General features: G+C 48.5%; 1 protein-coding gene across 5 annotated transcripts; it reads left to right on the top strand.

Moving 5' to 3' along the window:
* The first annotated feature begins 1938 nt into the window (after nt 1-1938).
* On the top strand, nt 1939-22135 carry rapgef3 (Rap guanine nucleotide exchange factor (GEF) 3). 5 transcript variants are annotated; one of them, XM_088436582.1, is made up of 27 exons: nt 1939-2344; nt 5297-5341; nt 9119-9225; nt 9500-9621; nt 10979-11153; nt 11228-11312; nt 11798-11858; nt 11960-12036; nt 13560-13706; nt 13773-13873; nt 14302-14390; nt 14474-14552; nt 14885-15035; nt 15195-15277; nt 15350-15380; nt 16684-16759; nt 16819-16956; nt 17577-17674; nt 17790-17915; nt 18416-18597; nt 18753-18843; nt 18908-18958; nt 20407-20494; nt 20567-20631; nt 20704-20758; nt 20843-20914; nt 21283-22135. In XM_088436582.1, exons 1-27 carry the CDS (start codon nt 2261-2263, stop codon nt 21399-21401), a joined length of 2598 nt encoding a protein of 865 aa, XP_088292708.1. In that variant the 5' UTR covers nt 1939-2260; the 3' UTR covers nt 21402-22135. The 5 variants fall into 5 exon arrangements, with proteins under 5 accessions (XP_088292708.1, XP_088292692.1, XP_088292684.1 ...); XM_088436566.1 differs by having other exon boundaries at nt 18887-18958; XM_088436558.1 differs by lacking the exon at nt 1939-2344 and adding an exon at nt 4627-4953 and having other exon boundaries at nt 18887-18958.
* Nucleotides 22136-22162: the final 27 nt, after the last annotated feature.

Raw genomic sequence — 22162 nt, 5'->3', positions numbered from 1 at the left:
CCCCGAGGCTAACTCTTCACGACCAATCAGATGGAGGCCATCCGCGGAAATTCCGCTCGCACATCACCCGGACTCGTTTGTCCGCACACTTATCTTTCTGCCAATGTAGGATGGATCGGAGGAACAGCTGTTAAAAAAATGCCAAAAACAAAAGACAAACATTTTGGAAAGCTATGGACGGACTGAAGAACATCTGGAGGTCTCCTATGGTGAGTCACTGCCTTGACAAAACTTCCAGTCACCGCTTGTAGTTTCTTGTGGACTGCTTGAAAGGATGTGACTTTTTGCTGAGTCGTCAGTAGCTGACGCCGTCATACGCGACTGACCTTTTCCTTCCGTTCTCCTGACCCGACAAGGAGACTCGTGATGGGTAGTGTTCCCGTTTAGTAAAAGGTCAGGCAAGTACAATGAGGACCTTTTGAAATGCGTCCGGCCAGCCAAGACGGTTGGAAAAAGTCACACATTCCACGGGCCCAGGAAAGCCCGGTCCCTTCCTCACCCGGGATCCAGGCTTGAACACGTGGATGTCAAAACATGCGCGACCCAGCCATATTTAACTCATTCAATGCCAGGGATGTATTTTCACCTTTGTTCACGAGTCCGGACATATCAAATGGATAAGTTGTTTAAGTGCGGGCATTTTCCGCTAACCGTTATCCCCCAACTCGGCCTGACATTGAAAGGCTCATAACATTGTCGAATAGAAATAGACATTTTCATTCAACTTGTCAAAATGTACAGTGGCATCAGCCCTTTCCATACATACTGTACGGATATTTACATATATAGATATCCATGCCTTTTTGTTTCGATGTTTTTTTATTTTAGGAGAAAAAATCATGTTCACGGCTGTTTATTGCCGCAGATTTCATTTCGTGCATACCGTATATGCATGTATAACGTACACCTATAGGGTGTACCTTTTGACCTCCTGTTTGCAAGCCTTTGGAAGGGACGGCGGATTGAAAACTACTTGCTGTTGGTTTGCTTTGATATCACACATGAAAAACATCGAAAAGCCTGAGCTGGGTCCAAATTTGCCCCAGGAATTAAGGACATTGATTTCCAGATACTTAAGTATTAAATCGATTCTTAAATATCTGGGATTGAGGCTCTGCACTCTTAAAAAAAAAAAAAAAACGTGAAAACAGGTCCCTGGCATTGAATGAGTTCATGATATTTCAACTTGAACAGCACTAGGAAGAGTACACGCGTTTTCGATTGGAAAGCCACTCACAAAGTAGCAATGGCAATACTTAATTTCTACCAGTTTGATTTATTTTTGATTCTAGAACAGTTATAACATCCTGGGTAAATTCAACCCAGGGTCATGTGTAATCATCCAATGGCTTTTTTTCTGTTATCAAATTTCTCCCCCAAAGGGGCAATTATATTCTTGGGTCATTTTGACCCGGGTTTTGATGTCTTGTTTTTTTTAACTGTCAAAGAACGTAATAAAAAGGCGTGCAAAATGTCATTTGTAATTGATGATGATTGTATATGTCAGCCAGAGGTCTTGTCCTAAAAAAAAACATTCTTTATTTTTTAATGGATTCATTTGACCCGCAACATAAAAGGAGGCTCAACTAGCATTGACTCAACTTCTTTACGAGCCAAACAACATGAATGTGATTGTTTGGTTGTTTCTCGGGTGCCAAAAGACAAACACGTTAGCCTCAACTTGCGTCTGTAACCGACAATATGGAACCATTTTTCGGTTAAGTTACTTTGAATAGAAACCTATTCATGCAAGCAAGTTGCTAGGCTGCAACTCGACAGTAGAGGGCAGCAAACGCTCGCACGTGAAATGTGAAAGCGCTGCAGTAAAAAGGAAAGTCAAATACAGTAAGCTGGGCCTTACAGGTGGCTAACTTAACTCCCTACCCCCTCCCTCCCTCGCTCCCTCCCAATGCGTATCCACACGTAAACCATCTCATGACATTTTAAAATAACGCCCCTCCGGTTAACGACGGCTTTCCGTTCCCACGGCAGCTTAGGGCGATATTGCAACTGGTGTCGTCACGCGAGACCGCGCGCGGGCCACCCGACCGGACTCAAGTGGGCAAGCGAACGTCGAAGGAGCGGGGAGCGCGAGGTCACGTGAGCGAGCGAGCGGCCAAGCTCGCACCCGTCGTCGGGATGCCGGCATCCGCGTCGCTGGTGCGGAGTCCCGTTCAAGTCCCGCTTGTCCCGGTCACTTGCCCCTCTCGGGGACGCGGGAGCGACCGGTGAGGGCCCGGGCGATTTCCCGTAGGGCGACATGCATCTGTTTCGGAGTTGCAATTACCAAGTGTTCCCGGACCGAGGTTCCGCGGAAACGCCGAGCGTACGCGGCATCAGCTGGGTACGTATCCGTCAATGGGGGCATTTGTTGGGGGGCAAACTGACCCATTTGGAAGTTGAACTCACGTTGAATGTTCACATTTTGCTGTGAAAGTTTCGCATTACTTTCACGGTCATGAAAACGGCAATAACCTGTGAGTGCAAGTACAACAAAAATATTGATGAATACATTTGACTGTAGAATAAATTAATCAATTGAAGCCCTAAAATGTATATGATTTTTCCCTTATCTGATTGATTGATTGATTAATGAAGGACACAATGAAAAGTTTGATCAATCATTGAACGTTAGTTGTCGCCCATATTATTTGCGTTCGAAAAGCTCACTTTGTCCTTTCTTGCTAACTATGGCATTCCAAAGATCACGAAGCTTATATTTTATGAGATATAATAAAAAACAAGTGAAGGCATTGACATGGTATCTAATTTGACAGCGTAAAAGAAGCAACAGCAGATATCCTCTAATACAGATGTCCCCAAGCGCCGGTCCGATCAACTGGCGTGGGCCGCACCGGAAATAACGATGTTTCGGAAACGATTTATTTTAGTTGATCCTATAACAATTCCATCAGTTGTGCTTTGTTTTTTGGCTTGATCTGTTTGTTTTGTTTTGGCGCCGCCTCTGGCCGCTGTTGATACCGCATTTTTTTGTGAGGAAGGAGAGTGTGGCGGTGACGCACACGTTGTTCTGTCCCTGTGAAATGTGGCCCACGAGTGACCGTAAGCTGGACTTTCTTTGTAAGAATGTTGTCATCTACGATAATATGGCCAAAATGAGTTTGTTGATCTGACAAGTTGTGACTTCAGCATGTTACCCGGCGCTTCCTTGTGTGCGTTTAGCTCGTTAGCGTTTGTGCCGGGTAATTGCCTTTGCTACATGTTAGCATATGCTAAGGTTTTGCATTGAAAACCACTCATTTGTACAGAAATAACATTTTGTATTGAAATGAATAGCGTTTGTAATTCAGTTTTATGATTTTGGTCCACGGTGTCAATGGTTGACCAGTCCGTGGTGCTAAAAAGGTTGGGGACCCCCGCTCTACTATGTTTGATGATAAACCCCACCATTTTAAATTCCTACATTTTAGCTGAAAATGGATTAGCAGACGATGGTTCATGTCTTCCGCGTATGTGAATGTGGACAAAAGAGCGCAAACGCGTCACCCTGCACGCGCTAGCTCAAGTTGAAAAAGCTCGCAGACATTTTAGGAAGCGGACGTGTGCGGGCCCTTTGGGCGGACACAGGAAAGCAACCAAAGCAAAGTCTTTTATAAATAGAGTATTGTTTATGGTCCAGCCACAACACAACTCCCTTTCTTGGAAAAACACGGAGGAGGAAGGCTGTCCTCTCCTTGCCCGACTTGCTCCACTTTTAACGCTTTGAATGCAATATCGGAGTTTACGTTGTATTTCTCATGTCGCAAAACGAGACGGGAAAAGTTGACAGCCCGGAGGACGTGGTGGCGAGCGGGCCGGGCCGAAGTCCAGAAACAAAAGCTTGTAAAAAGCAGAGCGCTTGCTTGCTTATGTCAATGTTCATCCATAATAATGACCAGAGGTCTCTATGGACCGGCGGTATCAAAGGTATGGGCCGCGGGCCGGTTCCGGCCCGCAAATTGGTTTACTCTGGCCTGCTAGGTGATTTTGTAAAGTATAAAAATGAGCAGAATTTTTTTTAATAAATGAAAAAGCTTTTACGATTAATGGTCATGTTAATGTTTTATGATCGATAGTGATTTTGTACTTGTTTTATTTTGGACTCTTAGCCAGGAAATGCAAGCGAGACGTTAACGGATCAACAAAGCGCTTGCACATAGCCGAGCAAAGCGTACCGGGATGCTTTGCTTGGTTTGTAACCCAAGCCGGCGTCATGTCTCTTATAAGACATTGCAAGCGTCCTTCCTGCCGTCAAATACTGTATAGTGCGGACTAGAGCGAAGAGCATTCCCCCGTTTCCCCTTCCTAAGCGCACAACCGGTTTTTCCACATTTCCTCATGCATCGTTTGAGTCGGGTCATAGCTAAGAGGACGTTTGGTCGTACGGTGAGCCTCCATGGAATGAAAGTATACATGAGGTTTTTCGCCACCTTGTCAGACCAAGCGGCTAACAAGCTCGTTTGTTTTGCAAGCGCAAACGATGACCGGCCGGCGCCTGACCGAGAAGGAAATCCAAAGGCGTGTGCGGGAGAGGCCGCGCTTAACAGATGCGCAAGGAGATAGATAGGTTTTGAAGAGTGACTGGTCAGTCCGCCGATGATGTGATCCGGGTAGTCGGTCGGCACAGTAGGCTTTTCAGACCTTGTGGGATTTTCTTCCCCGCTTCTTAACATCCATGAGTTCCTTACAAGTCATAGTTTCAGCGTCCTATTTTATTCTCATTTTTAATCTCTTCCTGCTTTCTGTATGCCGATGCGCGTGTTTTTTATGCACGGGGCTCGGAAAACAAAGAGCGACCGCACCCCGAAGTGGACACCGATTGGCCGTGCGACTTTTTTAGCCCGGTGAACGGTCGGCGGTATGCTTTCATGCCAGAAAAGGAGCACGGCAGATGCAGTATTTGCAGAGAAGGTCGGAGGGAGCTGCAAGGTCGTAGCTGTGGGGAAAGCGGAGGTGGGACCGCGTCGGGGATCAGCTGTGAGCCCCTTCTTCTTTGCTACGGCGATGGCCAGGCTGGCAAAGTGAGGGAGGAATCGCCACGGACTATGGTGTTTGCAGACCACGCCATCTGTAGTGAGGGTAGGCAACAGGTGGAGGAGAAGCTACAATGGCGGAGGTGAGGAGGACCCAAGGGGAAGAGCGAAGATACAGAGAGAGGGGATAGAGGAGGTCTTATATCTTACCATAATAGTTCTTCTCATCCCCGAATCTGGATGGCACGGCCTTTGTTCCGATTTTTTTTTAGCTGTCGCAACACAGTCCATGGAGGATGACGTAATTGTCTTTGTCTTCGCAGACTCCCCTTCCGGAGGCGCTGGACTCAAAGGACACCATGAAGCAGGTATGAAGCAAATTTACACGCGCGGCCCACAACGTAGAAGAATTTGCCCAACCCGTTCTTCCGTGGCTTCTGATATTGCGCGTTCCTGCCGTCCGAAGGGCACTCGAGCGCCCGCGGCTCGGGTCGACCCGGGCCCGCTCGGCCCCCGCCGTCGCTCTTTATCCTCGGCTTGACTTGAGGAGATCCGGCCCGCGGAAAGGTTTATTCCGGCCCTCGAAATGATTTCGGCGAAGCATTAAAAAATGAATAGGACCCGACCCGTCGGCCCGACGTGTCGCCGCCGGACCGCCGAACGATGAAAACGTTTCAAAAATGACGGAACGGTAGATTCCATCTGTCATTTTTGATCGCCCGGTCTTCTGAAAAAGTAGAGTAGAATTCCATCCAGTCATATTATATTACAAGAGTGTCATAAAAGGATGATAAAAATATTGACTTATGACGGCAGTATATGATGAGCACCTGGTGTTGCGGCGCACCCTCTCGGAGCGGCGCAGTTCCAAAGTATCTCAAAGAGGCGACTTGGAAAAGTTCCATCATGCGCGGCACGCCGTGCCTTCAAAATCGCTCCACCGTTCCGACACTAATGACTCAAGGAATGCACAAAGGCAAGACGGCGCCGCGGAGCGCCGCGGGAGCGCCGACCGGCTCCAAAGCGCATATCGCGGCTGACACGACAGAGCGACGTTTGTCGCTCCGGAATGTTTTTTCACCGGGCCGCGGGTTGCCCGGGCCTGGTCTAGCGTGTCTCATAGTGGACAGTCACGGAAACGTTCAGCGATACGCTGGCACGGTGATATTTTTTCTCCGGGTTCCCGTCCGGTCAGAATCCGAGGCCGCGCCCGCTCGGACGGCGCGTCAAAATTCCGCTGGCGTCGACGTGAGCCGATCGCTTTCGGAACTAAAATCGGACTCGCGGCGGCGTTTTCGGAACGGGCTGCTTAGGTCACGGAAAGTTGGCCCGTCGGAAAAAAAATCCATCCAGGCCTGTGCTGAGAAAGTCCCAGAGGGAGCCACGAAGGGCAAAGGGCCCCCGGGAACCAGCCGCGTACCTTGCGCTCACGCCGGATCCATTTAGGGGGGGCGGCAGGCCCGGGACTGGCCAGCTTCAAGTGCCTCGGTCCCCGGTCCGAGCGCGGAGCGAAAACTTCACGGCCTTTCCCTGTCAATCAAGCCCGCTTGCTAGTTTCACACGCTCTTGAAATCAGACGATAGATTTCGAAGATAGCGGCGGTGCTTTAGGAATTGTCAACAAAAACGGTTGCCGGTGTCCATGAAAACCTGTCCGTCGGCTTCATTGAGGACGCCACAGAACGGTGACAGAAGACTCCAAATACGTGCCAGGTTTCTCGAGGACCGTTCAAAAAAGGTTGTTCGTTCATTGATAACCTCACTTTTTAAGCGCGCGAATACCGCAATTCCTCAAATGTACGATGCCCCCCCCCACCCCCCTATCTGTCAGCTGCCAATTAGCAGCCGGTGCCTCGTTGGAGCTATGTAAGCTGAGGTCGTTACCCCGTCGTTTTCGGTAAAAGGAGGCGGCAGGCCGAACCGACGTCCGAGCCCATCCTCGGAATATTCCGAAAACAGAGGGGATCGTGTCAAGGTTAGGATGTCTCCAGCTATTCAGTTGAGAGCGCACCGCTTAGAGAACACGGAAAGGGATTCCATTTGACTCCTTTCTTATCAACGGGCACATGACGGCATATAAACACAATCATAAAGTCGGCGGAACACGGATGCTGCGCAACTTCGGCTATTTATGGCAAAATGACCTGGCGAGGAAAAGGGAAAACAACTGCTCGGAGCTACATTGGCGAGGCGTTCGCTGACCGCTCGCAATGAAAAACACAATTGACTTTTCGCGCAACAAATTTATAACACGGATGTGAAGACGAGAAAAGACGAAGAATTTCCAAAGACTCGATTTATTCCCCGTCGCAAAAGTTTTTACCATGTTGTCGTCGTGTCGGTGTTGAAAACTTGCAGAATTTGACCCCAAAATGAAGGGTCCCATACACGGGCGCGTCCTAAATTTGGGGAATGACGCCACTTATAAAATGGCCAGGACCAAATCATCGACCGACTTTATGACGAGGATGACGCTGTACGTCGTTGACACCTGTGCCTCGGCGAGAGTTTATTGCTTGAATTTCGTAACCGCTTAATGCGAGTGAAACTCCAAAATTTGGACTCCAAGTGTATTCGTGTATATTTCCATGCTGTTATACGGTCTTGCCGCCCGTTTACTCACTTGCTTTTTGGGCGCGTGCTTCCTGGGTTACTTAAAACGCGAGATCCAAAATATAGACCACGAGCTTTCACAAAAGCCGGCCGGCTCATGTCGCGGGGGGTCGTTTGGAGTTATTGATGAAAATGGGACTTTTCCTCCATTTTGGCATTGCCGCAAAAACAACCTCTTGAAGGTCTTGACTCAAATTTTGCAGCTTCCAAAAAAACGGCGTAGTAGACGATGTGCACCGTTGAATGTGCCAAACCCTTCGGCGTATTTTTCTCAGAGCTAAAGATTTCAACTCGGCAACGTTTCGTTTGCCGTAACGTCCCCCCCATTTATCACGTGTCATTTGAAAGGGAAAGAAGTGTCCGATTAGACTATGTCCATACCTCGATTTCTCTCGCAGAGTCTCAAGCCCGATTTTGTGACCACAAATGGCTGGATCGGAATTGGGCGCAGGGCCTTCTCCCGACGCTTCATCGTTCATCTTTTTTCCACATTATTTGTCAAGTAAACATTTCTGTGGGAAGATTTACGGGCCGAGTCGGGTCAGTGAATTCTGGCGGCGAGCAAAAATAGGCCCATGATTTACGCAATGATTTTCTTGATAGCGGCGCCACCTTGGGCAAACGGCCGAGCCTGCTGGGAAAGTCGGCAACACAAACAGACAAGCGTCCGGCGTTAACTCATTCAGTGCCGCCGACGAGAGTTTTCGTCGCGTAAAATACTTCCGTTTGTGAGCCAGTGACAAGAATTCTTATAACATATGTTTTTTTGTTTGTTTTTTTTATGAATGAATTGATGACACCTGTGGCCAGCGCTCCCCCTAATATGCCAATCCAGCACTGTTGTAATGTCATTCCTAGATGCATACGCAAAGTGTTTTTCTTCATGTTTTATGGAAGGGAAAGTCAAAGTTTCAGATGCTACAAAAAAAATAGATATGTGTGCACAAAACATGTTCTCCTTTTTCAAACAGTGATTACTAAAGAACGGAATAAGATGAAGTCTCGCTCTTTTTTTGAGGTAAAGAACAACAACAATGTCGTCAAAATTCAATATCGCGTCTGCCTTGAAAGATTGGTGAAAATGGGCTGGCGCTCTGGGGGGGGGGGGGGGGGGGGGGGTGCCTTTCCACGCGGCTTGGCACCGAAGCAGTTGAAAAGAATCACAAAAGAATCACAAGACCAGCGCGGCGTGAAGCAAGGCGGGCCGAGCTAAATGCCCGTTTTCATTTGCTCGCTCAGCCGGCGTGAAAAACGGGGCGGCCGCATCCTTACGTAAGACCCGTTTCCGCCCCGGTGGTCAACGGGGCTTTTGCGCCGGAGGGCGAGCCACAAGGCACGTCCGACGGCAACCCGCGGGCCGGTCGGGACGCCCACGGGGTCTACACGGGCGCTACACGGCGTAAGCGGCGAGACCCGGTAAACAAAGCGGCTTTCGGGCCGCGTCATAAAGCGCGGGAGCGCGCCGCGTTTATGCCCCTGCCCCGACATAAATCCCAAGTGGCGTTCTGAAGCCTTTTCTTCCGCGCGTTTCAGTTCCTCTCGGATCGGGTGGCCAAGGCGGCGAGGTCCGTGTACGGCGCCATGCTCCTCAACGACCCGGGCCTGATCCGAGACAGGAAGCGTCACCTGAAAACCCGCAGGTGAACGTGAAGCCGCCTCCGATGGGGACCGCCCCCGAGGGGCGCGCGAGGGGATCCGTCTACCGACATAGGGGATACACATACATCCGCGCGTACATTTGCCCCGTTTAACTTTTCCGATTCGCCCGATGGCGGCGCGCGCGTCTGGGCCGAACCTGGCTACGTTCTCCACCCAACCGAACGTTGCGGGAAACGATTCCATCGCGAAGCGATCGAGAGATTTCGCAAACGGCGGCGGTCGGTCGCCGACTCACATTCCGTTTGCACGGTGTAGACAATGCTGCTCCGGAAAGGAGCTCGTGGATTGGCTGATGGGACAAAAGCAAGGCCCGCAGTGGAGGAGCCAGGCGGTCGGAATGTGGCAGGTCCTGCTGGACGAAGGGATCCTGGTTCACGGTGAGACGTCGCCGGCTCGTGTTAGCCGAGGCCTTAGGGCCTTATTTTCGAGAAAGCTGAAACACTTCACGCGCAGCAAATGTATAACTTACAGATACGGAAAAGTCAGATGAGAGCCCGAGACCAGCGGGAGATCTTGCTGCTCTTTTGCAAAAGATCATTTGTGACTCTTGTCTTTTCTCTGCTCTCTTATTTTTGATGACATTGTTGCCAAAGTGTCGGTGCGCCTTACACGCCAAGCCGGAGAAAAGACCGGAATTTGTCCTATACGCAGCCAAGCCGGAGAAAAGACCGGAATTTGTCCTATACGCAGGCGCGTCTAATATTTGGGGAATGACGGTATCTTTTGATGAAAAATGTTACTTTCAAGAAAATGTTAGGAAGACTAGGAACACGCGCCGGAAAAAATCTGTGAAAAATGCCATCAAATCGGTCGAGTCGCAAACAATCATCTTATTTGCCGCTATTCCTTTTCACGTATTCGTCCAAACGATATCTCAGACATACTCGAGGATGGCAAAACGTGGCGAGCGCCAAATTCGGCCAGTCAAGTGTGGCGCGAGTGCGGGAGAAGGCGCCTTGCCCGCCTGCAAAACAAAGGCCCAATCAAGCCGCAAACTCTCCATCCAACATTCAAGTGGGCCACTTGGAATACATTTGCGCTGGTTTGCATTCTCACAAGAAAAGAGCAGTCTTGTACTCTTCTATACGAAAAAGTTCACCTTTGTAGGAAACAAACATCTAGCGGTTTTGACACATATCAACAAACAATACAACATCATTGAGCTAGAAAATGGAGCGTATGGGGTTGAGAGGGCAACAACCAACCAATCTTTTACTTTAACTCTTGCGCAGTATTTTGTCCAATCCTTTGATTTTTATGTCCGAGACATTACACAATAAAGTCAAAAGCAATGGAGAAGACCCCAGGGAGCTGACATTTTTATTGACGATAACTCGTTGCAAAAGGAGTGTGCCATCCCTTGGCAAAAATACTGCCAGTAGGATGTCGGAGAAAATCAGCCAAAAATGATCAAGATGCCGCACAAGCGTTAAGGTACAGGAAATGCAAGATAGAAGTTTGTTTGATTGCCTAACCAAAGACGTTTTGTAATCAATTCTAGGTCGTCACACCTGTGATTAGGTCCTTAGATCATCATGCTTGCGATTCATTACGGCTGCAGGAGACATGACAACTCCAAAAGATAATCTACATGTTTACCGATGTCACTGAAACGAATATATAACCTTCAGTTTATCCAAGTATTCCAACTGGTTATATTTGATTGATTCACGCGTCGACATGATCCACGTGTATTTTGTTTCCTTGCGCCGTCTTTGCTTTGGCGACTCCAAGTGAAAGGCGAGGTGAACTTTCACGACAAGGATACGCACTTCTACCGCTTTGCGCATTCCGAGTTGGGAGCGAAGCGGCTCCCGAAGGACCCCGAGGAGGACGAGCTGCAGGAAAGCCTGTCGCTGCTGTCTCAGCTGGGCCCCGACGCCCTGCTCACCATGATCCTGCGCAAATGGTCGGTGCCGCGGCCGAGGCCGCCTTCCCTTTTCCTTACTGCCGATAAGAGCCGTCTGAATATGCTGCGTGTAGTCCGAATCAGAGGAGTGCTGAGGATCTGGAGGTCATTTATGAGGAGCTTCTCCACGTCAAAGCCGCGGCTCATCTTTCTACCTCGGTCAGACGCTTTTATTGATTCATTACTTACGTGGAGGACCGTGATATCCTCTCAAAAATTCCATTATGTAAGATGTTCTATAAGAAAGAAACAAAAGCCTCTTTCAGACCAAGAAGGCCAAGAAGAGCCTGTTCCAGATCATCCATCTACCTCTGAATTGTCTCTCCTTCCATAATTTCAAAATCTAAAACTGGCCACAGCAGTGAAAACAACTGCTGAGCGGCGTAACGCCGGCTTAGCGACAGTGAGAATACCAAGCCAAAACCCGCAGTGCGCCAAACCAATTCGCATTCTTTCGACAAAGAACCTACCATTGAAGAGGTTCTCGGGCACACCTTGGTGGAAGGGGTCTCAGACCGGGGAATGTTTTCTGCGGCAAAGCAAGCGAGCGCTCAAACTTCCGGGTTACGTCAGGAAGTTCCCCATTTGGTCTGAAAGGGGCTACGGCAAGGTTCTGCTTGTATGCTAAAGCTTTGGTCCCGCAGGTGCGGAAGGAGCTGGCGGCCGTCCTGGTGTTCGAATCCCATTCTAAGGCCGGCACAGTCCGTGAGTCGGCCAACTTCCCTTCAACGAGACACTAAGCATTTTAAAGGCAGTTCACAATGCGTGGAGGCGCGCTGACGCCGAGCTTTGTGTTGTTTGTGAAGTGTTCAGTCAGGGGGACAAAGGCACCTCCTGGTACATCATCTGGAAAGGCTCTGTCAATGTCATCACTCACGGGAAGGTAAGATGATTTCACGGCCAGGCCGGAGAGGAAATTTCAGTATGCCACCTTTCTGTCCCTTCTAAATGCTTGCATACGATACGGCTGTCATGTTTAGCCCATGTCGGGCTCATTTACCGCCATTCAAAATCGGAACTATTGTTGAAAATGGGATGTTTTGTCACGCATTTCCCCCGATTTTCGCACGAATCCTTTCAAAGGCAATTCGCAAACGGGCCGCACTAGAAATGCATGTGTTGACACCCCGAAACCATCAAGATTACACATCCCAAAACAGTTCGCAAAGGGTTGAATAATTACACATGAACCCGGGTCAAATTGACCCGATACGTAATCACTAATTTGGAGAAATAAAGCTTGTCTTTGTTACCTCGTGAGAGGAGTACCCGCACATCAAAATGGGAGTTTTTGATACAAAATAAACACGTCTCCGGGTCATAATGACCCAGAGACATTGTTGTTGTTCCTGGGAAAAGAAAAGAAACACTGTTTAAAAAGAAACATTGGATTTGGATAACACGCATTTCAAAGATGTTTGGGTGACAAAATATGCCCCGCGTCAAAGTGACCCAGGGAAGAATTAAATTAAATTCCAGAGTGCTAAAGACAAACTTGAATGTTCTAGAACCAGGGTAAAATCGGTCACTAAATTTAGGCCACAGGGGCAAACTGGGCTTATACTCCAAACTTTCCAGGTCATTGCCAATTGTAAGTGGGGAATGCTGCACTTTTCTACCCATTTAACCCCTGGATTTTTTTTTTGTTTTTCTTACTAACCTGGCCTTATCATCACACGACTTGGGCTGACTGAAAGGTGTCATAACATCAAATATCAATGTATATTTGACTTTCAACCCCACAAAATGTTCAGTAGAATCATCCCTATCCATACATACGTATGTTTACATTGGCTACATATTTTCAAGGCTGTTTCATTTCGTAGTATATGCAAATATAATCGCATGCGTTGCATGAAAGAAAAGGCTTCCCTGCAGCAAATTAAAAGCTTTGAGTTCTTGGTTCAAAGCCTTTTTGTCAACTACAAGTCCCACAGTGCATAGCAAGAACTTTGCATTATGGGAAGCAGGCTAAGCCACTCAATGAAGTCATTGAAAGGCTTGCATCCCCCGGTGGTTTCGGGGTACCGACACATTTTTTTTTTTTTTATGCACCCTGTTCACCAGTTGCGCTTGAAAGGATTAATGCAAAAATTTGGGGAGATGCACCATAAAACTTGACAATATTGACAATATTTCCAATTTGGAATGGCAGTAAATGAGGCCAACATGGGCTAAATTTGACATCTGCGGGGTCTACCTCTCCACCTCCCGTTTGCTAGCATTTAGGAGGCATGCTGAAAATCAGCATGTTTTGACAATCTATGCATATTAGCCTCCGCGTGTTTTTTTGCGGACGCTTTGCTTTCCATATCATACATCAAAAACGTGTACAAGCCAGATTCGGCTCTAAAATTCCCCAAGGGGTGAAAAGCAGCATTGACGACGCGAGGCGTGTGCATTCAGGGTCTGGTGACCACCCTGCACGAGGGCGAGGATTTCGGGCAGCTGGCCTTGCTGAACGACGCGCCGCGCTCCGCCACGATCATCCTGAGGGAGGACAACTGTCACTTCTTGCGCGTGGACAAGCACGACTTCATACGAATTCTCAAGGTAGACTGAGGGCGTCTTTCGCGTTTCGTCCTCGCGCCACCGTCTTCGGCGTCTGTCCGACTTCAGGATGTCGAAGCCAACACGGTGCGACTGGAGGAGCACGGCAAAACCGTACTGGTGCTGGAGAAATGTGGCCGGCCGGCCCAGCAGGGAGGACAAGGGATCAAGTAAGGCACCCCTCAGATATATTCATTTACAAACTTACAGTGGTTTGCAAGGGACTAAAGAGCAAGAATAACTCAAAGACAACTACCCGCAATATTTGTTCGCTTCAAGCAACCCGGAACGTTTCATAAACAACAAACCGGAAGGAAGACAGCTAGCTTTGAACTGCTTTTTTACTCAATACCAGGGGCCACTCTCCACTGGCACACCCAATCGGTAAACCTGTTACTGTTGCGTTGGAGCAGTATTCAAAGAGAATCGAACAAAAAAGGTGTTGTGTTGAAAATATGTCGGTGCTGCTCATTTCCAAACAAGCAGACACGTTCACTTTGTTGAAGGGGTGATGTTGCCGGAACCAGGCAGGTTAAAAAAAAAACACCACGCTACCTACTGTAACTTAGGTAACCACGCTACATGTTGTTCCGCGCAGGTACACGGTGATGTCAGGAACGCCAGAGAAGATTCTGGAACACCTCCTGGAAACAGTCAAGTTGGACTCCAACGGGAACGACGCGATCGGTGAGAGACGGTCTCACCGGGTTTTTTCTCGTTTGCTCAGCCGGTCGTTCGGCGTCCGGCTTTTCTTTTTTCCCGCCCGCCAGATACGTGCGTGAGCGACTTCCTGCTAACCCACAGAGTCTTCATGCCCTCCGGTCAACTGTGTCCTGCGCTGCAGCAGCAATATCCTTTAGTCCGCGGGTGTCCAACTTCGGTCCTGGGGGCCCAAGGACTCGGGCGCCGGAGGAAGCGCAGCTTGACGCGCTCGGGCGTTTGTCAAAGCTTAAGTCTTTGAGCGCTACATTCAGCTTATTGCGTCTCCTTGCCTCAACCTGTTGCCTTGCGGCGTTTTGTTAGGACGCAAAGCCGCGTGCCAACATGAGACCGACATAAATCAGCCAGCTTATTGCTAACGTTGGGGGAACGCAATGCAAAGATGCGACTATTTGAAAATTGCCGTTTCAGTCCCCTTAAAAACGTCGAACGTGACGTTCCTTAGCTAGCGCCGGCCGCACCTACCAAGCGGAGCTCTCGGAGGGCTCCGAGCAGGAGAAGGCCGCCTACATGCTTCATATTAAGCAGAAGGTGGTGAAGCTGGTTGGCCACTGGGTGGCGCTCTACGGTCTTCTTCTGAGAGAAGACCCTATTGCCCTCAACTTTCTGGAGGTGAGCCACGACGCCGGTTTGATATCGGGACGCACCCCGACCCCGAGTTCCGAAAAGCGCCGCGGAGCCGGATCGGCAGCAGGCGCGAATGTGGCCGGCTTCGAAAAGTACGGCGTTTGCCCCTAACCTACATTGCTTGTCTTGTATGCTCTTCAACAGAAACTGAAGGAGGACATTGCAGCCAATTTTCATTTGTTGGGCGTGCTGAAAGACCAATTCCGGGACAGGAGAAGAACAAAAGCGTAATGCTCTTATCTTAAAGCATGTTAGTGATTGTCCGCACTTTAAAGGCAGCGTATTATCATCTTTACCAGGTCGGAAAATGGCTACCACTCATTGGGCAGGGTAAGCGCCAAACCTCTTTGTCCGTGGCTCTGTAATTCTCGCCATCCTATCGGCTGCATGCGTCCATCTGTTTGAATGGCTAACGGTTGCGGCTTGGCGAGGGAATATTCTCCAAAGTTCTTTTGAATCCAAAACAGACATACGCCAGACAAAAAGCAAACGTATTGACTTGTGCAGTATTTGCATCATTTTCTTCCACGTTTTTCTTGCAATATTTTAGTCAATGAACTGTCAATGGACCGTTTTGAACTTTGCCGTGCTGCCATCTGGGTGATGGCTCCTGGGTGCCTTTTTTCACTGCTTTCCATTTGATGTGACTGGGTTTGTAAATATTGACGGATGGGTGGATGGACAGATAGCGAGATCTATCCATCTCTCTCCCGTGCCACAAAACCCAATTTTCATGGCCTTTTTTCTTTGGACGTGTTGCCCGGCAAATTTTGCCCGTCTGAAGAAAAGCAAAGTCGTCAACGATTCCACGGCCACAGGTAGAAACGTTTGGGGAGCGGGAGAGCCGCGCCGAGCTTCGAAGCCGACAGGGCGCTTTTGTTTGAAATAGGATGCGCGTGTTTTTGCCAACCTCCTCATTGTGCTTGGGCTCCACATCCTGTAGCCTTCATCTGGCTGATTTGAAATATTTGTTTTTCCAGTCACAGTTGCTCACAGTGCACTTCTTGCCCTGCTCCCGCTTTGAACGCGCTTTCTTGCCTTTTCTCAAAAGTCTTTTAAAAACCGTCTTCTTGTCTCGTGCAGTTGGGTCGGATTCGAACCTCTGAAAAATAAAAAGAGCAAAGTAAAGCTAGCCCACTTTGGCAATGTGCAGTTTAGCTAAGCCAGGTTGCTAGAAGCAGCTCTGATAGAAGTCTTGTGACAGCTTCTTTTTTCTGAGGTGTTATGGTCTTCTCAATGATTGTTCGTTCTTTATTTGCATCCATATCCCATTATCTCCAACCGGTCAGCCATTACCATGACTTTATGACGGACGGACGAGCCGCGGCTCGGGGCTAGCGCTATGTCAATCAAATCAATTTGCGAATCCGAGTTCAGCCCACGTCCTGTACTACACATTCAGGGATAAAGCAAATACCTTAAGTCACAGGCGTCAAACTCAAGGCCCGGCGACAACGTCCTTCAACGCGCCCTAACCCTAACCCTAACCCTAACCCTAACCCTAACCCATGGCCGTTACTAAAACGCACATCTGTGCGTCAAAACTTGGCTCAGCACTGGCTTAAGTGAGCAATATTTGTCTAAATAATCTAGCAAAGATACAACAGCGTTGTTGCTCCGATGTCCTCGACAGAACTACTCGTTTGACTGGTTCCCTCACAGCGAGGAGCCTGTTGGACGGATGCAGCCAATCAGGGCGCAGGATAAAGGTGAGCAGCCTTCAAGGTGGAAAGTTTTTCACGTGCTAACGTCGCGGTCCGTCGCGCAGTGCCGTACCGGATTTACACGCCGGAGCACCGAGTCCTGACGCCGAAGCTGCCGGTCAACGCGTCCGTCCGGGAACTGATGCTGTCGCTGGTCCAACCCGGAGGCCATCACGTGCTGGTCAAGATGAACTCGGCGGGAGGTGCCAGACATAAATTAGCGACGCCGCTAGGCATGGGTCCGCATGATAACCTCCAGCAAAGATATTATGCTCGTAAAAAGACCCCATTATTTTGCCATTGAACGCAACGTTTGATCTAACCCAGTCCGTTTGACGTTATGTTTGGGATCAAAGATGAGCCTTTTTTTAATGAAGGTTTTGAGTGGCTTCAAAAAAGGGCACGGAGGGTTTGCCAAGCACCGCACCTTGGTTTAGACTGATGAAGTTTTAGCCAATCTTCTTCCAGAAGGAAGCAACATCTCAAACCTCGGCCTATCGGTTTTTTTCAGACCCGTGCGTGCCAGGAAGGTATAACAAGAAAACAGAATAGCTGGTTCCGTGTAGTTATCGTCAAAGAGGCGGCCTGTTGACTCGATTCTGCAAGCGGCCAATCATATTCCGCTCCATTTAAACTTAGTGAGATTCGGCGAAAAGAAAAGTGGTCATCGGCGGTCCTAGACAGCGGTAACAGTTATGGAAAGCTCAACTTTTTAACGCCGCGGTAAGCCGTCAACCCCGTCGCGGGCCCACGCCTAACAGTTTCGCCGGGCAGTTTTGCACTTTTGCTCGGACGCTCGTAACCAAGTTTGACGCCCCCGCAGAAAGAGCCCAGTTGAAATTGGATGCCGCCGCCGTGTTCACCGCGCTGGGACTCAACGAGAGACTCTTCATTTGCACCGGCGACCAAGTGGATGAACTGGTAAGTGAAAAAGCTCGGGGGATTTCGGGCGCGACGGCGGTCCCGGAACCTTTCCGAGCGAGCGGGCGAGCGAGCGAGCGAGTGAGCGGGCGCCGCTTCCCGGACCTTGGCTCAGACGCCGCTGAAAGAGCAGCTGGGTCCCGAGCGAGGAAACGCCCACGCGCTGGAGCACATGAGCTCCAAGGACGTGGCCGGCCAACTCTGCGACTACGACTGGGACCTGTTCCACGCCGTGCATGAGGTGCACCTGTTATTGAATTGATGCGCTCCTAAAAAAAAACCTTTTGAGAAGTGAATGAATTCAAATAGGGTTGGCCAATGAATCCCGTTAATGTTATTTACACTGTTCATTCCGTATTTTATAAACCGAAGACGGGTAACTTTCTAAAATTGTAAAATGGAGGAAGACGCATTTACGATAGTTACTAAGTACTTTGTTGTGACGAGCCTCGTCAACACACTTTGCAAACTATACACGTTTCATTTGTTCATAGTTTTGTAAATGCATATGAAGGGGTAATAATTGGTTATTTACCTTTTTTTTGCCCTTCAACCTCTCAAATTGTTCATTGGCGTCAGCTCTATCAATCAATCAAATTGTATTTGTTTTTCATATTATCGTTTCATATGGAAGGAAATCAAGATTTCAACAAGTATTCCGAAAGGAAATTAGGGTTAGAAGATGGCGTCGCGTCGCCTCAAGCATGACGGATGCTGCCGATCCCCTTGCTGTTTTTCCAGGCCGAGCTGGTTCATTACGTTTTCGGTGGCGAAAAGTTCCCGGGCGCCGTCACGGCCAACCTGGAGCGCTTCGTGCGCCGCTTCAACGAGATTCAGTACTGGGTGGCCGGCGAGCTCTGCCTCTGCGAGGACCTGGTCAAACGGGCCGGCCTGCTCAAGAAGTTCATCAAGATCGCTGCCGTGTAAGAGGCTTGATGAAACAAAACAAAAAAAATAGCCATGATATACGAGCGCTTCCGTACCCCAATCGTTCACTTTCCCAGTAAAATTTTTTTCGCCCATTCAAAAAAATCCCGGTTGAAAAGCGATGAATAAAACGACGTTTGCATCCTTTCAGATTAAAGGAGCAGAAGAATCTCAATTCGTTCTTTGCCGTCATGTTGGGTTTGAGCAACAGCGCCGTGCTCAGGCTCCACAAAACCTGGGAGGTATGCCTCGCCCGCCGCCGCCGCCGCAACCTCACCGTCGCAGCCTTGCTTTTCTTTTTGCCAGAGAATTCCCGGGAAAACCAAACGGGTCTACTGCGCCTACGAGAGGCTGATGGTACGTCTCCTTCAAAGTATTTGCTTTGAAAACCCTTCCCAAGCCTTGATATTCGTTCCATTGTATAATCTGTTGCCTGAAGTTATCAATAAAATGATCAATACAAAGAATGTAAATATATAAAATATGAAAATGAACATCATATAAATAAAACGGAAAAACAACTAAAATATTATACATACAATGTATATAATAACTGGTAAATATTGTTACACCCAGTCTAGGGGAACCGGGATATAACGCCACCAGAAAAGGCCCGTGAAACGTAAACGGCAGCTTTTATTGACTTCGGAGGGAGAGCGAACAAACAACACAATAAACAAAGGATCTTCGGAATCCCTATCTAACTAGCCAAACAAAAAGGAAACGAATGACGCCTAACGCAAAAACGGGAGGAAAAGGGTTCAACAACAACGGCGTCTCCCTCCTACGACTGCTCGATCTACGGATTCGAACAAACACACCTAACAAACACTAAAGCGCCCTATTCCGAACAGTCCCCGACGCGGCCTTTTCTGGCGGCGGGATGACCGGAGAGAGAGAGACAGACAGTGTGTGGGCTGATTAAATAGGGCGGCAAATCAGGAGAGCCAGCCAATGGGATGACACCACCTGCACACAATTGACACACTCCAACCGAAAGGCATTCACACACACACGCACACAAACAAAAGGAGAGAACGCATACAAAAACTACATAGGACCCACGGGTCATAACAATATGAAGAATATAAAATGTAAACAAATATATATGATAATATAAATGAATATAAAGTTGGTCACGGTGGAATGCTGCAAACGAAGCTCGAATACAAATATCTTCCAATTATTTGTCTTATTCCCAACGATCTTCGATCGTTTGTCGATCGCTCAAGTTCTTTTCGTCGCTTTCATCTCCCTGCAGACTTTACTGCCCGGAAGACGGGCATCAATTCATTGCTCAACGCGATCTATGATTGGTTCTCTTCTCACTTAGTCCCGCCTGTCCCGTCTTCTGATTGGTTCTTTTCCCTTTACCGTGCATAATTGTATGTTCCGGTTGTATTTCCTCACTGTTTTGTATTTCTTGTCAGGCTTGTTTCAGTAATACTTTTAATGTATCTGTGTAGTTTGTTCGGTTATAGTTGAGCAGCAAAAGAAAAATAGCTATTGAATTTTTGTTTTGCTTTTGTTTCTCGCACTCTGTTCTCTCTCTCTCTCTCTCTCTCTCTCTCTCTCTCTCTCTCTCTCTCTCTCTCTCACACACACACACACACACACACACACATAAATGAGGAAATATTTCAACCAACAAAATTAACAAGGCAAGCGCTCGTGAATATTGCGTGACATCCCAAAAAAAACAAGCGTGTCACAGGCCGAACCGATGAAAACAATTGCCGTACGAGAAAGGAAATCCGCCGCCACCTGGTGGCCGCTTTGCTTAACCGCGCGTGTTGCTGTGCCAGGATCCTTCGCGGAACCACCGAGCTTACAGACTGGCCGTGGCCAAGCTCAGCCCCCCTTACATCCCCTTCATGCCTCTCATACTCAAAGGTAAGAGAAAAAGAAAAGAAAAAGTCCCCTGAAAGCGGCCGGCATGCCGTGACGCTCGCTGTCTTTGACCAGACATGACGTTCATCCACGAGGGGAACCCCAACTTGGTCGATCGACTGGTCAATTTCGAGAAGATGGTAAGGCGCGCGAGATCTTGCGACTTGTACTTTGGAAACTGATGAGAAATGCGGTCCGCCCGCAACGCTAAGCGCATGATGGCCAAGACTTTGAAAATGCTGCGAGTTTGCCGGAGCCAACCTCACGGTGAGCGCCGGCGCCGTCCTTTTTCACATGCACAAAAGTATTGGGCCGCACGTGCGCCAAATGACGTCAAACGACTCGTTTCAGCGCCTTCGTCGCCACCGAGAGGACTCGCCGATCCAATGTTTCTTGAGGGCCCGGCTACTCGCCTATCTACATGTAAGTCACACATTACTTGGTTGTCGTTGTGTGTTTTTTTAACCCTTGCTCAGTATTTTGTCCCACCCTTTGATTTTGACATCAAAGGCATTTCAGCGTTAAAAGTACACACTGCGGGGGCTGAAATTTCACCCGGTTTTAGTAACATTCCTGCGTGTGACCAAAGATGGACTCGGGTGTTGGTTCGGCCTGCTCGCTTCTTTTATTTTGGCATTTGTTTTGGGTTAAAAAAGTGCATCTCTTATTTGGGTAATTATGGTATATGCCACCATTTAAACGTGGAAAATAAGGGCCCTTGAAGACCATTAGAATAACGACATCGTTGTCTGTCCGAGCCGTCGTTGCTTGACCATTGGCCGCCTCTCCAGACTCGGAGCACGCGCTCCCTCTGCGCAGTCCCGGCAACATCCGACAGTACATCCAGAACCTGAGCGTCATCGACAGCCAGCGCAGACTGACGCAGCTATCCAGGACGCTGGAATGCTAGCACCTGCAACTGCGCAAAGAACGCTTGGCTCTTGTTGGGTGTGAGATGCGAGAGCGGCTTCGCGAGGCGCCACGGAGCCCGACTCAACAGAGTTTGGACTTCCAACACGCAAAATTTGTGTTGTTGTTAGTGATGGCAGAACGAAGCCTCATGAAACACTCGATGTTTTTTCGGCTCCTCGACATGGCACTTTTGCTTTGAAGATGCAGTGGAAGTTTGTTGCGCTGGCACCCCAAAGTGCTTCATGAGGCTTCATTTTCCCGTCGCTAGTTATTCCATACAGCTTCACAAACACTGCAGTCAAACATCATTTCACAAAACGCCAGTGGAACACAATTTAGCCTTTCACTTTTGAGCTTGGACTTCAAAAACACAAACGTGCATTTGTGTTATCGATAGTGATGGGAAAATGAAGCCTCATGAAGCACTTTGGGGTTTTTTTGTTTTTTTTTGGGCTCCTCTATATAATACTCTTGGTTTAAAGATGCAGAGGAAGTTTAATACATGTCTGTTGCACTGGCCTTGCTTTATAAACCAAGACTGCCATCTAGAGGAGTAAAACCCTCTTGAGGCTTCATGAGGCTGCATTTTCCCGACGCCAACTTCACGGTCATATAACGCCAATGGAACACAATATAGTCTCACTTTTCCATCAATGCACAAGTATTTTTAAATCACCTCTGCTTTATGTATAGTTTATACGTTTGTTTTTTCTTAATAAATTATTTTCCCAATGGCATGCATTCATTCAACTAAGCCAC

Source organism: Hippichthys cyanospilos, chromosome 2, assembly GCF_059441005.1.
Source record: "Hippichthys cyanospilos isolate Australia breed blue-spotted pipefish chromosome 2, RoL_Hcya_1.0, whole genome shotgun sequence".
NCBI lineage: Eukaryota > Metazoa > Chordata > Actinopteri > Syngnathiformes > Syngnathidae > Hippichthys > Hippichthys cyanospilos.
This window is presented reverse-complemented; position numbering and strand designations above follow the sequence as displayed.

Bases quoted from the DNA above. Each gene is read 5' to 3' on its own strand.
- rapgef3 (XM_088436558.1), top strand. From the start codon at position 4,861: ATGCTTTCATGCCAGAAAAGGAGCACGGCAGATGCAGTATTTGCAGAG. The intron at 9,622-10,978 runs GTGAGACGTCGC...GGCGACTCCAAG, and splicing joins CGAAGGGATCCTGGTTCACG to TGAAAGGCGAGGTGAACTTT. The intron at 15,036-15,194 runs GTGAGCCACGAC...GCTCTTCAACAG, and splicing joins TTGCCCTCAACTTTCTGGAG to AAACTGAAGGAGGACATTGC.